Here is a 12445-nt window from a genome sequence, read left to right as displayed (position 1 = left end):
GGTTCCTGGCGTGCTGGCCGTGCCCTTTGTTCCGCTCCATGGCGTCCCCTCACCCGGCTCCCCTGTTGCCTCCCGCAGGGCCCACCGCGCTGCTCCTCCCTGCAGGCCCCCATCATGCTGCTCTCGGGGCACGAAGGAGAGGTGTACTGCTGCAAGTTCCACCCCAACGGCAACACCCTTGCCTCCGCCGGCTTCGACAGGCTCATCCGTGAGTGCCAGGCAGCGCTGTCCCAGCCAGCGCTGTGCGGGGCTGGGGCTCGTACAGTTTCAGGCCATTGTGCTGCGATGGGGTTTTATCTCAGCCCTCAGCCTGCTGGGTCCTGAGCGTGGAGTGCTTCACCAGGAGGGGTGCGAGAAGCTTCTTCCAGCTCCTCTGGCAGATCACTGTCCGGTTGGTGTGGGCCCTTCCTCGGATGGGGCTGATAATGTGCCTTGCTGGTCACAGCCCTGTGTTCCCAGGCCCCTCGCACAGCTTATCATCAGTCTGTATTTGACTGCAGTAGTCTGCAGAAATGCGATCTTTAATGCTTTGGGTTGCTGAGGTGAAGACTATTACTTTTCTTAATAAATTCACCTTGAACTAAAACCGTAAATCAGCTCAAATCAGCTGTCCGTCCTTCCGGGGCTCACACGATGCTTCTTTATTGCTACGCATCATCCCGGATTGGAGATGATAGTGGCGATGGTACATAGTTCGTTTCACTGAATTCCCGGAGAACGGCTCCATCCACAGCAGGGAGGTGTTTCCGTCTTTCCTGTACTTACCTCTCCCTTCCTTTCCCCCAGTATTGTGGAACGTCTACGGGGACTGCGACAACTATGCCACCCTGAAGGGACACAGCGGGGCCGTTATGGAGCTGCACTATAACACAGACGGCAGGTAAGTGGCGTGCAGGTGGCTTTTGGCCTCAGGCCCGGCTTTTGCTGAAGGAAGATGCTTTCTGCTGGCTGGAGTCCCTCAGAGCGCCTCGTTGTTGCCCCTGCTCAGTCCACGTATGGCGAATGCTTGTGGTGTGGCTTTCCCAGATAAGGAGTGGTGCCGGCTTGAGCTTGAGCAAAGGGTCTGGAGTCACCTGTGACCCACCAGGGCCCTTGATTTCAGTCTTGAGGAACAGAGGAAAGTTAGTGTCGGTCATCTGGGAGACATTGGGGAGGAAAAGAAAGTAAGTGAGATGTTTGTTAATTTGAAAGGCCGTTCCACTATTGCATCCGAGCTATTGCCACTGAGCTTTCCTTCCTGTGTTCATCCCAGATAGTGTTTGAGGAGGCAGAAAACCAATTTATGTGTATCTAGAAATGGGGGTTAATGGGAGCGCCATCAGTGTAGCTGCCCCACTGTCAGTCAGCCTCCTCTGAAACACCACGTTCGTATTGGCGTATGGGGGAGATTCTTCTCCATGGTGTTTTCCCACTGAATATTTCCAGCTTTGATCACCGAACTTGAGAGTAAAAAAGGTGGGAGGGGAGAAATGTTTCTGAAATTGAGAACCTCACAGCAATTCTTCTCCGCAGCATGCTCTTCTCAGCATCCACAGACAAAACCGTGGCTGTGTGGGACAGTGAGACTGGAGAGAGAGTGAAGAGACTGAAGGGCCATACCTCATTCGTTAACTCCTGTTACCCAGCGAGGCGAGGACCCCAGCTTGTCTGTACAGGCAGTGATGATGGGACAGTGAAGGTCAGTATATTGTGTAAGGAGATAGTCTGGAGTGAAAGTAAGACAGGATCTCTTTCATTCAGCCTTTCATTACTCTTATCATTTCATTATCTAATAACTTTGATTTCAGAAATAAAAAATTTGAAACAAAATTTGGCTGCTCCTTTTTTTCTGTAATTCTTTGGAGGGGATTAAGAAGATTCATCTGCTTAGTTGTACTTTTTCCACTGAACTGCATTAACAAAGCATGAGAGAGGCAAGCCATTAATGAAATCTCGCATGCTAGCCCCTTCTTCCCTCCCCAGCACTCCTGTTCTCCAACCACACCAGACTTTTATTATGTTTTTATAGAGATCTCCTGAGATCTAAAAGAGGGGATTTCAGGAGAGTGTTCTGAGTCTCTGCCAAGTATCTGTGCAACTTCCTGTAATTTTATCGTTAAATATCTCTGTGCAACTTTCACAACTGCCATGTCTTTTCAGCTGTGGGATATCAGGAAAAAAGCTGCTGTCCAGACATTTCAGAACACGTACCAGGTCTTGGCTGTAACTTTCAATGACACCAGTGATCAGATCATATCCGGAGGCATCGACAACGATATTAAGGTAGGACGCCCGTGTCCTCGTGTGCCTTTCTGACCATGCGCACCTTTTCCATCCCGTCACGTCTTGCTTGTAGCAGTGTGCAAGACTCAAGGACAAATGTGGAAGCCTGTTGGTTAATTTTACTGTCACAAGAACCACGCAGAACCTGCTGCGTCCGACCTCGCTGTTGATGTAGGGCCAATAAACTGAGGGAGTTGCTCCAGGGCTGTTTGTGTCCTCGTGTGCCTTTCTGACCATGCGCACCTTTTCCATCCCGTCACGTCTTGCTTGTAGCAGTGTGCAAGACTCAAGGACAAATGTGGAAGCCTGTTGGTTAATTTTACTGTCACAAGAACCACGCAGAACCTGCTGCGTCCGACCTCGCTGTTGATGTAGGGCCAATAAACTGAGGGAGTTGCTCCAGGGCTGTTTGCCATGTGACCGCGCGGGCAGGCATTCCGGGCCAGGCGTCACAGCACTGCTGTCACCCGCTGGAGCTGATATGGCATGCTGGTTCTTCTGGCAGCCAATGCCCATCCCGGAGGCTCTAGAGCCATATATGAGGTAAACTAAAGAAAATGTGACACATCCGCACTCTCTGCCCTCTGCTCCAGTTTGCCACTTACTTTGTCACCTGCTAGTGTGGAAAGTTCCTATTTAAGAGTGAGCTCAGTGTTTCATTCAGCTGGTAACTGAGATTCTCCTGATAGCTGTACGGTTCAGTCTGTCTTACTGTCTGTTTAGCCTCGGGCTCCAGCCTTACCTAGGCGTGGGGAGCATGTGCTTGTCAGAGGGCCATCGCTAAGTGTAGCACTGACGTGAGATCTGCTCCAACTGCCTCTTGAAAGGCAGTAACTCTTCGGGGAAGAACAGCGTGAAATTTTGGGGATTGGACAACTGCTGCTCTGTGCCATCAGTCAGTGGAATCTGGGAGCTGGGGGAACTGTAGACAGGTAGAGAGGGATTCCTGCATGCATGGGCTGCTGACTCCTTAGTGGTTGGATATGTTCGGTAAGAAGTCTTCTAAGGGGCAAATTCCTACGACACATACAAAATTCTAACCTCGTATTTTAGCCATTCAGACCACATCAACCAAAATCAAAAGCTGATGTTATCAGCTGACTGATCAGTACCTATGTGAAAAGCTTTGGAAACAGCAGTTCCAACAGCCTTGGCTGTCTTTTTTGTTAAACCGCAATGTTGTGTCTGAAAGGTGTGGGACCTTCGCCAGAACAAGCTCACCTACACGATGAGAGGACACGCGGACTCGGTGACAGGCCTCAGTCTGAGTTCGGAAGGCTCCTACCTGCTCTCCAACGCAATGGACAACACAGGTATGTCTTGCCTGATGCGAGAGCGCAGCTGTGCAGACAGCTGTCAGGCGCTGCTCTCTTACGCTAGCTTTGCGTGGCGTTTAAAAAGGAACAGCTCAAATTGTTCAACGTAGAAAAACAAGAACCAGATGCGGGAATGGGCTGAAGGGAGTTTGGCTCCAGAGATAAAGCTTGAATTCTTCTTGTTACGCCGGTGACAGTCGCGTCCTTTGCAGGGAGGGAGCAGCTGCGTCAGAAGGGTTTGTCGTGTCTCCCGAAGGGCAGTGAGGGCACAAGCTATGGCACACGTAATTGGTGCAGACAGTTGAACACAGTCTCGGGTCTGGCTCTTGTCAGGGCGGTTTGGCTGTTTCTCCGCAGCAGGGAATGACGGCACAGTTTCCAAACTGCCTGTCTCCTGTGTGGGGGTGCTCAGCCAAGCTGATCTGATTAGATGTGTGATCATGGAGTGTGTTAGAATAAAGCAAATGCTCATGTGAGGAGATGGTGGCTCGGTTGTGTAGTAGTTGTTTTGGATTTTTCCCCTCCTGTTGGCAGTGGTCTTGATGTAATTACAAATTTCTGCGTTTGACCTTTCATATCAAAGCTTTCTGCAGGGGAAAGCTCCTGGTTTCCTTTTGTTTCCTTTTGCTTCTGGGGAAACCTAGGCAAGAAGAGAACAAGGAGCATGATCAGGTCTTTGCTCATTAGCAGCATGTCTTAGGAAAAGGAACGCTTCCAGAAGCTGACCTTGCCCCCATGCCTCTGCCTTCTTCAGCTAATTACTGTGAGCTCTCTGTTGCAGTTCGCATCTGGGATGTGCGACCGTTTGCCCCTAAAGAGAGATGTGTAAAGATTTTCCAGGGGAACGTACATAATTTTGAAAAGGTGAGTGTACTGCAGGCCGAAACATGATTGTAAAATGCTGCTGCTCTTAACTTTTCTGTAAATTGTTTTTTAAATTCAAGTTTAAACCAGAAAGGCTTTAATAAGAACTCAAAGAAAGATTAATGCACAAAGTGGGATTCCAATTAAAGCCGCAGTAACAAGATTTCTGTGCTCAGTTCAGCTGTAATTAGCTGTAAATTAAGTATTTTCTACATTTACTATCTACTTTGTGCAAAATAACAAGGCACTGGATGTTTCCAGCAATAAAATAAAACCTGTAATTACCATCTCATCTTCCAAAGGGAGATCATTAAAGTGGCGCTCATGATATTTAAAGTCTCGTGGTGATTTTAATTCAAGTAGAAGGGGAAAATTAAATCTTCCTTTGGAAATAGATCTGTGCACGCTTTTTTATTTCAGAATCTTCTGAGGTGCTCTTGGTCCCCAGATGGGAGTAAAATCGCAGGGGGATCGGCTGACAGGTGAGTTTCTTACCGTCAATCCCAAATCGTTTTGCAGGCACTCTTGAAATGAGTTGGATCACATCTAAAATTAATCTGAAGACTCAGAATTGTGCGTAGAGGTGTGAAGACCCAAACAACCCTATGTGGTCTTCTGTGAGCGTTGTCTGCCCTGATTACAGTAGCGATGTCTTTGTATCACCTTTGTGTCAGTAGAGAAGCACCATATAGTTGTAAAATCTTCTTCTTATTGTCAAAAGCTGACTGGAGATCTGCATTGCTGCTTCTGTTCAACCACGGGATCCAACACTAGGACCAGCAGATGACAGCATGGCTGTCAGTGGACTGGGTCCCTTGTGGTTGTACTGGCAGATGCTTGTGAGCGTCTTCAAGACGCAGGGAGTCTGGGGAAGTGCGTGTAGTGTGGGGGTTATACTGATAAGGATGCCAATACCAGTTAAATTGCTGCGTGGCAGCTTCAGGAGGCACCAGTGGTGTTCCAAGGATCATTAATTAATGAGTAAGAAGAAATAAAGATCTAACTAAATTAGCACATACCGTACTTTTAAATGAGATATTCTGTAAACTAAGGTAACCAAGGGGTAAAATGGGTAGAGGGAGGAAGCCAGCCAAGGGTCCATGCCAGGCACTGAAGGTCACCGTGAAGGACACCAACCTCCACTGGAGCTAATCCAGACACACTCTCGGTGACATCGAGACAGGAATTCCTGCAGGCTGGAGTCCAGGGCATGGAGCTGTAGTAATCAGCAAATTAATGAGTTTCTGATAGAGGATAGGGAGAACTTTAGCTCTCACTGTCCAGATATAGTGGGGCCAGCTGTCACAGCAAGTGGCTGAGACGTGACTCTCCTTTCCAGTCCTGCTGGGCAGTAACGGCGGTGCGCGTGGTGGAGGAATGCCTGCGTGTTAGCCTGCTGAGGCTGTGGCTGATCCGCTCAGCGGCGAAGTGTGGCTGGAAGTCTTAGGCCATTAGGTTAGTTCTGCAGATGCTGATGCAGCTCTGTGGCCTGACAGCAACTTTGTTGTGACATTCGTGGGGAAGAGCACGCAGCCAGTTCCCAGCACAGGTTAGACAAGGCTGCTCTAATCTTTCTGCTATCTCTGAGCTTTTAAATTTTTTTTTGAGAAGGAGTATCTGCTGGGAAAGCAAAGCGAGATTAAACAAACGTTTCATTTGTCTGAGTACAAAATAGTTCCCCAATGATTACTCTCTTCCTCTGCGTTCCGTGGAGTGTGTGTGTATGTTGGAGGGAAACTACCTGGATTTTTTTTTTTGCTGTTGAGCCCTTCAGAAGGGTTATAGTAAAATCAACTACTTAACGTGCTTGCCTGCTTTGCAATACCAAATTAAAAACACAGCAGCAGAGTGCTTTGAGAAAGCGTTTGATACAATTCTTGCCTGCTAGATAAAATAGTTGTGCTTGAAGAAATGCTGCTTTAAGTAACATTCGTGACTTAAGTTGCAGGCTTGAATTTTTCCCTTTTATGTGTTTAAAGAAAATAAGTCAAAGAATAGTGCCAGCCTGAAAATGAATGCTCCTAACAAAGTAGATCTGCCCTGTGTTGGTATCCAGTGTCCTGTCTCCCTAGCCAGCAAGTGTTATAAATGATTCAGTGCTTTTTTTGGGGGGAAAGCAGCTCACTTCTATTTCAACTAAAAGACAGCCTAATTGTAAAAGCAAATCTTGTTCTTTGTCCAGTCTGCAAAGCTCTGACAAATGGAAAGGAACAGGTGAAACTGAGGAACCCACTGTTGGTAGCATTGCATAAGCCTGAAACGGTCCGGCCTTGGTATTCGGAGCTTGGGCTGCGTGCGGGGCTGACGAAAGGGCTGTTGATCCCCAGCATGCTTGAATTCATACGGGTGAGATACGGGGATGTGCAGTGGCGTTTGCAGCGATCTTCCTTTGGAGGGGTGTAATGCAGTTGATGGCTTTTACACGTGTTTTACGGGCTGTCCCCTGTGCCCTTAGCCCCTGCAGTCCCCTGTAAATAGCCATAGTGATGCCTCTGGGGCATGCGGGCAGCAGAGCTGCCCTTCACGCCAAACCTGGCCAATTACTGCCCTGCCGCTTCCCTTTTCTGCCTCGGCAGATTTCATTTTAGCTGCCAGTCACCTCCCTAAAGAGCAAAATGAGAAGGCAGAGTGAGTGTAATCCAGAACTGGCAGCTTTCCCGAGCCACCGATTTTTTTGCAGAGCTGTGAACCTTGTAACAAATGCTATTTCACGTGGCAAGGCCGTTGTGTTTGGGAGGGAGGGATGCAGTGTTCCCGTGCAGGTGGGGTGCAGCGTCGCATTACCTGGGTTGTAGGATGTTGCTCAGGGCTCTTCTCGTTTTGATGTATTAAAAAAAACCACTCACTCCTACAGATGCTTACCATAACCAGGGTCAAAGCATCACTCCCCTTCCCGGTGGAGCTTGTACGTGGCTGCCGCACCATGCAGGCAGCAATCAACAGCCGTGGGGGACAAGCAGTGATCTTGGGTACAGTGTGATTTGCAGCAAGGCACCGTTTCCCCCACTTTCTGAGACCATTTATAAGAGTAATCTGAAAGCTGATCCGTGCCTGGTGCCCGCAGTTTCTTTACGACCTCCTGCCTGAAGGATCCTGGTGGCTTCTGCGCTGCCCTTCAGCCAAGGTGCGGTGCTCAGGCAGCGGTGGGAGACCACGGCGAGGCCTGCAGGAGGTTAATCAAAGGTCTTGGCGCAATCTGATCAGCCCCCTAATAAATGCTGGAAGGGGAATCATGACTTTAATGGCACAGCAGGAAGAAATCCTTATATAAAGCTGTTGGCTATGAGGGATTACACTGTAGCAGGGGCTGGGGGAGCACCCGAGCTCCTCCTCGCCACTTGGCTGCCATCATGAACCGAGGGTGACTGCCAGGCTTGCAGGCAGGTATCTGCGAGGGTGAGAACCCTCCTCCCCACTCCCAACGCTAATTTTCTCCCTTAGCCCACTGTGTTGCTACTATATTGAGGGTCTCTATGGCCTCACGCTTTCAAATGGGTCTCCGTGCCCTGAGGGGTGAGATGGGGCTGCCGTGCCTTGATGGTGGTGAGGCTTTTAACACCAAGTTGACACTTCAGCTCCTAGCTGCTCAGACCTCTGCTCTTCTGGATTTGGCAGTGCACCATTTTGCTCCTGAGAAGCTCCTTGTTTATCCACACGAAGAGCTGCATCTATATCAGCCCGGGTGGTGAACCGCTACAGAAAGAAGCCGTTGGTGTGGGAGGCAGCTGCTTTCCCTTCTCAAATGCCTGCACTCATAATGACTCTCTTGTAGGTTTGTCTACGTGTGGGACACCACATCCAGGAGGATTTTGTACAAGCTGCCAGGCCATGCCGGGTCGGTGAACGAACTGGCTTTCCATCCGGAGGAACCCATTAGTAAGTCCTCCCCACCTCAAGTCAGCTGGGGAAGTAGTTTCAGGGCTGACTGAACGGTTGATCCTCTAGAAAACAGCCCCAAAATTGTCTGTGGTCCAGAGCCCTGAGTATCAAAGACAAATTTAGGGCTAGCAGACTCCTACCTGCTCCTCTCCTGCAGACGGGAGTTGGGCTGGGTGTGCCCTGGGGTTGTGGGCTAAGCGCGGGGGCTCTGCTTCTGTGTCCTGACCAGGGGGAAACCTGGGTGGGGGCACCCGTACAGCAGCAGTGCGGCTGGTGGTCTGGGCTCTTGGTCACCCATGGCTTGGCTGCCACTGCCTAGGGCTTGTCCAGACTTCACAAGGGCCGTGCAAAAAGGTTTTGGAGTACCTGCGTTTGGACACCAGGGATATAACCATACCTTTGGTGATCACATGAGAACAGTGATCACCTGGGAGCATGTCTCCAGCCTGGGCTCTCTTAACTTGCCCAAAAGCTGTAGGAAGCAAACAAGGCTCTTTGTGCAGCAGGTTTTGTCCCCATTCTAGAGATGTCCTGCACGTGGCGCCACGTATCAGCGCTGGTGGCTTTTTCAGAACCATTTTAACCACCACGCATTAGCTGAGACCAGGTTTCTTGGCGCAGCGTGCGGCCCAGGCGGGACCGCAGGGTGCTGTTTGTTCCTATGGAAACACTTGCACCATCGGCCAGGTCACCGCATTGCTCCAGCCAAAAATTGACAGGAGTCAACCCCGAAGTGAAGCCAAGAGCTTGGTTGTGCTGAGGATGACAGTGTCTGCAGCAGGGCAGTGAGTTATGGATTTGTTCCTTGGTTATTCATTGCCCTGTCTTCAGATCTTCAGATCTGAGACTGTGCTGGAAGAGTGGATTGTTTGCAATTGTATTCTGCTGAGCTCCTCTTTGTGAATCAATCACTCAGCTTAAAATAAAAATTAAAAACCTATCCAGGCGTTGCATGCGAGTTATGCAATTGATTTCTATTAACATCTGGGAACGTTAATCTTGTAAATCGCTGCACCCACTCCATGACACTCGTCTGCACGGGAGGGTGCACGGGGAACCAAAACGCGGCAAGATGACAGACACCGGTCTGCGAGTTCATGTAGAAATCCCCCAAAGCTCTCCTGGATTCGATTGAAACCGTTGTCAGTGTCAAGAGCGGTGCTTCTGGGTCATTCTTTTGACGCTTGTGTCTTGAATCCCCTGAAGAGCCGTTTCTGAGTGAAGGTGGTTCAGTGGCGTGTTGTAGCTGGGTGCCAGCTGCATTTTGCCTGTTCTGATAAAATAATAACGTCCCAGCGAGGCTTTCCTGGCCAGCCTGTGCCCTCTAGCGGCATGCAGTCCCGACGGCAGTGCCAGACTTGCAATCTGAACGTTCCTTGTAATGAAAATAACGCTTCAGGATGCTTGAGACTGTTAACAGCGTGTTTATACACCTCTCTTTGCCATTTTAATGCTTAGACATTACAGGCAGTATGCTGTTATGCCTGCCTTGGGACAGGGGAATGGCAGCCACAACACACAGCGTGTGATTAGGTGTCAGGGTAGTAATTCCACAGAGTGGTTTTGGGGAGCAAATGAAATTTGGCTTTCTAGATCACTTACGGCAAGCGAAATGAGTAGTTCAATTCAAATGATGTGTCGTTAGTGGAGGTCTCAAACGGTTGTGTTTAATTTTCATATTCCTCCCTTCCCCCCCCTCTCTCTCTCAGTACTCTCCGCATCCAGCGACAAAAGACTGTATATGGGGGAGATCCAGTGAAGCTGACGAGGAGATGGTGGGACTCGGGCCCTCGCGATCCTCGGTTTACAGAAGTCGGATTGACTTGCTTCTCACCGGTGCCAGCCCCCCTCACACTTGTGGCAATGGGAAAATGTTGAAGCATCAAGAATGTTGATGTGACAAGCCGCCCTCTCGCAGGCTGTAACATCTGCGTGGTCTCGCTGTACAGCTTTTTTCCAGCCCCCCCTTCTTTGGGAAGGAAGGAAAATTTGGAATTGAAAAGAATTTGGTTTTGGCTGTACCACCGCCTATTAAACCCTTACCCAGATCACTTGAAATTGGTAAAATTTGTTTAAATTCCATATGTGGCTTGTATATTCCCTGTCCAGTTTCTCTTGGTTTTTTTATATGGTCAAAACTGAAATAGATAGCTTTTTACAAGAACTGTGTGAATGGGATTTATTGTTCTGTTTTATTTTTCTATTGTACAATACTAAATCAAGGCCCTCACTCGTATATAACCAGGGGAAACCATAGACGTTAACTTCAGAAGAGCAGCTTTATTTTTTATTCATGGCAATAAAAATGACCACACTTGAAATAATTATTGGGCTACTGCTGAATCCTATTTTCGTGTTTTGAGTAAAATCCAGCCTCCTGCTATAAATAAATGTAAAGGGAGTGAGTTTTCTGTGACAGGCGCAGTGTATTCAGAGCTCGGCAGCGGGGGAACCGGACTGGCTGCGTCTCCCCTCTCCCTAAGCAGGCTGGCAGGAGGGTGGTACGAGGTGGTGGCAGGTCCTCGAGCAGGTTAGATCCATACCTCGTATACCTGCGGCTGACTGCTGGGACAACGCAAGGGTGCCTGCACCCTGCCTCAGCTTCAGGGGGGGACCTCAGCTTCTGCCAGATCTTGCCCCACAGCCACGGACCCCCTGCCTGGCTGACTGCTGGCTGCGCCCCAGCCCCGGGGTTTAGGCCAGAATGCAGTGGTCTGCCCTGACTGTTTTTTTGCCAAGGCTGAAACCAGCCTCGAGCCCTTGACTCGGGACTGAGCGTCGGCTGGTCTTTGTGAGAACAGGCAAGGGGGGTTCCCCGTGCCACAGGTCATTGTCTGATGTTAATTAACTTGCCGTGAAGAGTACATGCTGCATTTCTCTTCTGAATGTGTCCACCTCAGCTTTCGCCTTTTTTTCCCCCCCGTTTTTGCCCGCTGTTTGCTGCCTTGGCTCGGGTTGTATCGGGCATTTCTCACCCCTCGCTGCCTTTCTGCCCCATCCCAGAGGAGCTGCCTGAGGGCTGCAGTTCAGCTGGGACGATGGAGCGTGGACACGCGATGCTCCCATCCCAGCAGTGCCGTGCCGTAGGACTGTCCCGCGCAGTCTTGGCCAGCGTTTGACCAGGAGGAATCTGCTGCAGCCACCAGGTATTTAAGAGCTGGGAAATTGGATCAGTTTGTGCAGTGAAAAGGGAAGAAGCGCAGGGTCCCCTTGAGAGCATGTCTTGCCCTGCTTTTCTGCTGTGGGCAGAAGAGAAAAGCTGGAGGATGGCACACTTGGGACCGAAACAGACCCATCAGCTTTTAAGGAGGCAGGGGAACATGGCTGCATGTTCCCCGGAGGCGAGGTGATGTCTCCTGGGCATGGGCTGTGTGGTACTGTCCCTGGTCCCCGTCACCTGGGATGGTTCCTGTCCCGGCGCCGTGCCCGTCTGTCAGCAGATGGCTGCAGGCTGCCCCATCCCTGGGGGCTGCGGGACCTCGCTCACCGCAGTTTCTCTTGAAGCCCTTGAGGCTGGAGCAGGGCTGGTCTCGGCTCCTGGTTCCTAAATCATTGCAGTCAAAGTGACTTTGGCTGGAGAGCATGGATGTGTTTAACTGTCGGGAAGCCATTGACCCCAGCTGTGCCTCCTTCACTGACCCTCTTCATCCATGGGGTGATGGATTCGACCATCAGGTCTGAATGCTGAGACTCGGCAGAGCTCCAGGTTCAGATCCAGGGAAGATCAGCTTCACCGGACTGGGTCTGGACCCTGTCGGCTGCTGATATCCACCTCCCGTCATTCCCCCGACTCCCAGCGGGAACGGCAGGCAGGAGCCCGCAGGAACGGCTGCTGCAGCCCCGGGACTCTGCGCTTGTCCCTGTGCCGCTGCCCTCGACGGCCGTCTGTCCCCTGCGGCTGGAGCCAGGGGAGGTGATGGCACAGACACGGGAAGACCCATCGCCAGATCATGGTGAATGAGCGTATCTGAACGCAAACAAATCACCCTTCAGCTGAAGAGGCGGGCGGAGAGAGCTGGAGGCAGGGGGAAGATTTATTTTTAACTCTGCAGAGTATTAAATAACGTGCCCTGAAAGGCATGTAAATGAGCGCTGGGACTCCAGCCGGGAGCGCCGAGATTTTG

At 50.4% G+C, this 12445-nt stretch overlaps 1 protein-coding gene across 1 annotated transcript; it reads left to right on the top strand.

Annotated features, from left to right (window-relative positions):
* Nucleotides 1-48: 48 nt before the first annotated feature.
* SNRNP40 (small nuclear ribonucleoprotein 40kDa (U5)) lies at nt 49-10482 on the top strand (the record flags this gene model as incomplete). The annotated part of the gene is made up of 9 exons (XM_009575753.1): nt 49-208; nt 787-880; nt 1513-1678; nt 2140-2262; nt 3455-3575; nt 4360-4442; nt 4863-4924; nt 8215-8318; nt 10031-10482. Coding segments are annotated over 9 exons (963 nt in total), but the record flags the coding sequence as incomplete, so codon positions are not given.
* Between the last annotated feature and the right edge of the window lie 1963 nt (nt 10483-12445).

This window comes from Fulmarus glacialis, unplaced genomic scaffold, assembly GCF_000690835.1.
Source record: "Fulmarus glacialis isolate BGI_N327 unplaced genomic scaffold, ASM69083v1 scaffold24794, whole genome shotgun sequence".
NCBI lineage: Eukaryota > Metazoa > Chordata > Aves > Procellariiformes > Procellariidae > Fulmarus > Fulmarus glacialis.
Note: the sequence above shows the minus strand (reverse complement) of the source record. Positions and strands in the feature narration are given on the sequence as shown.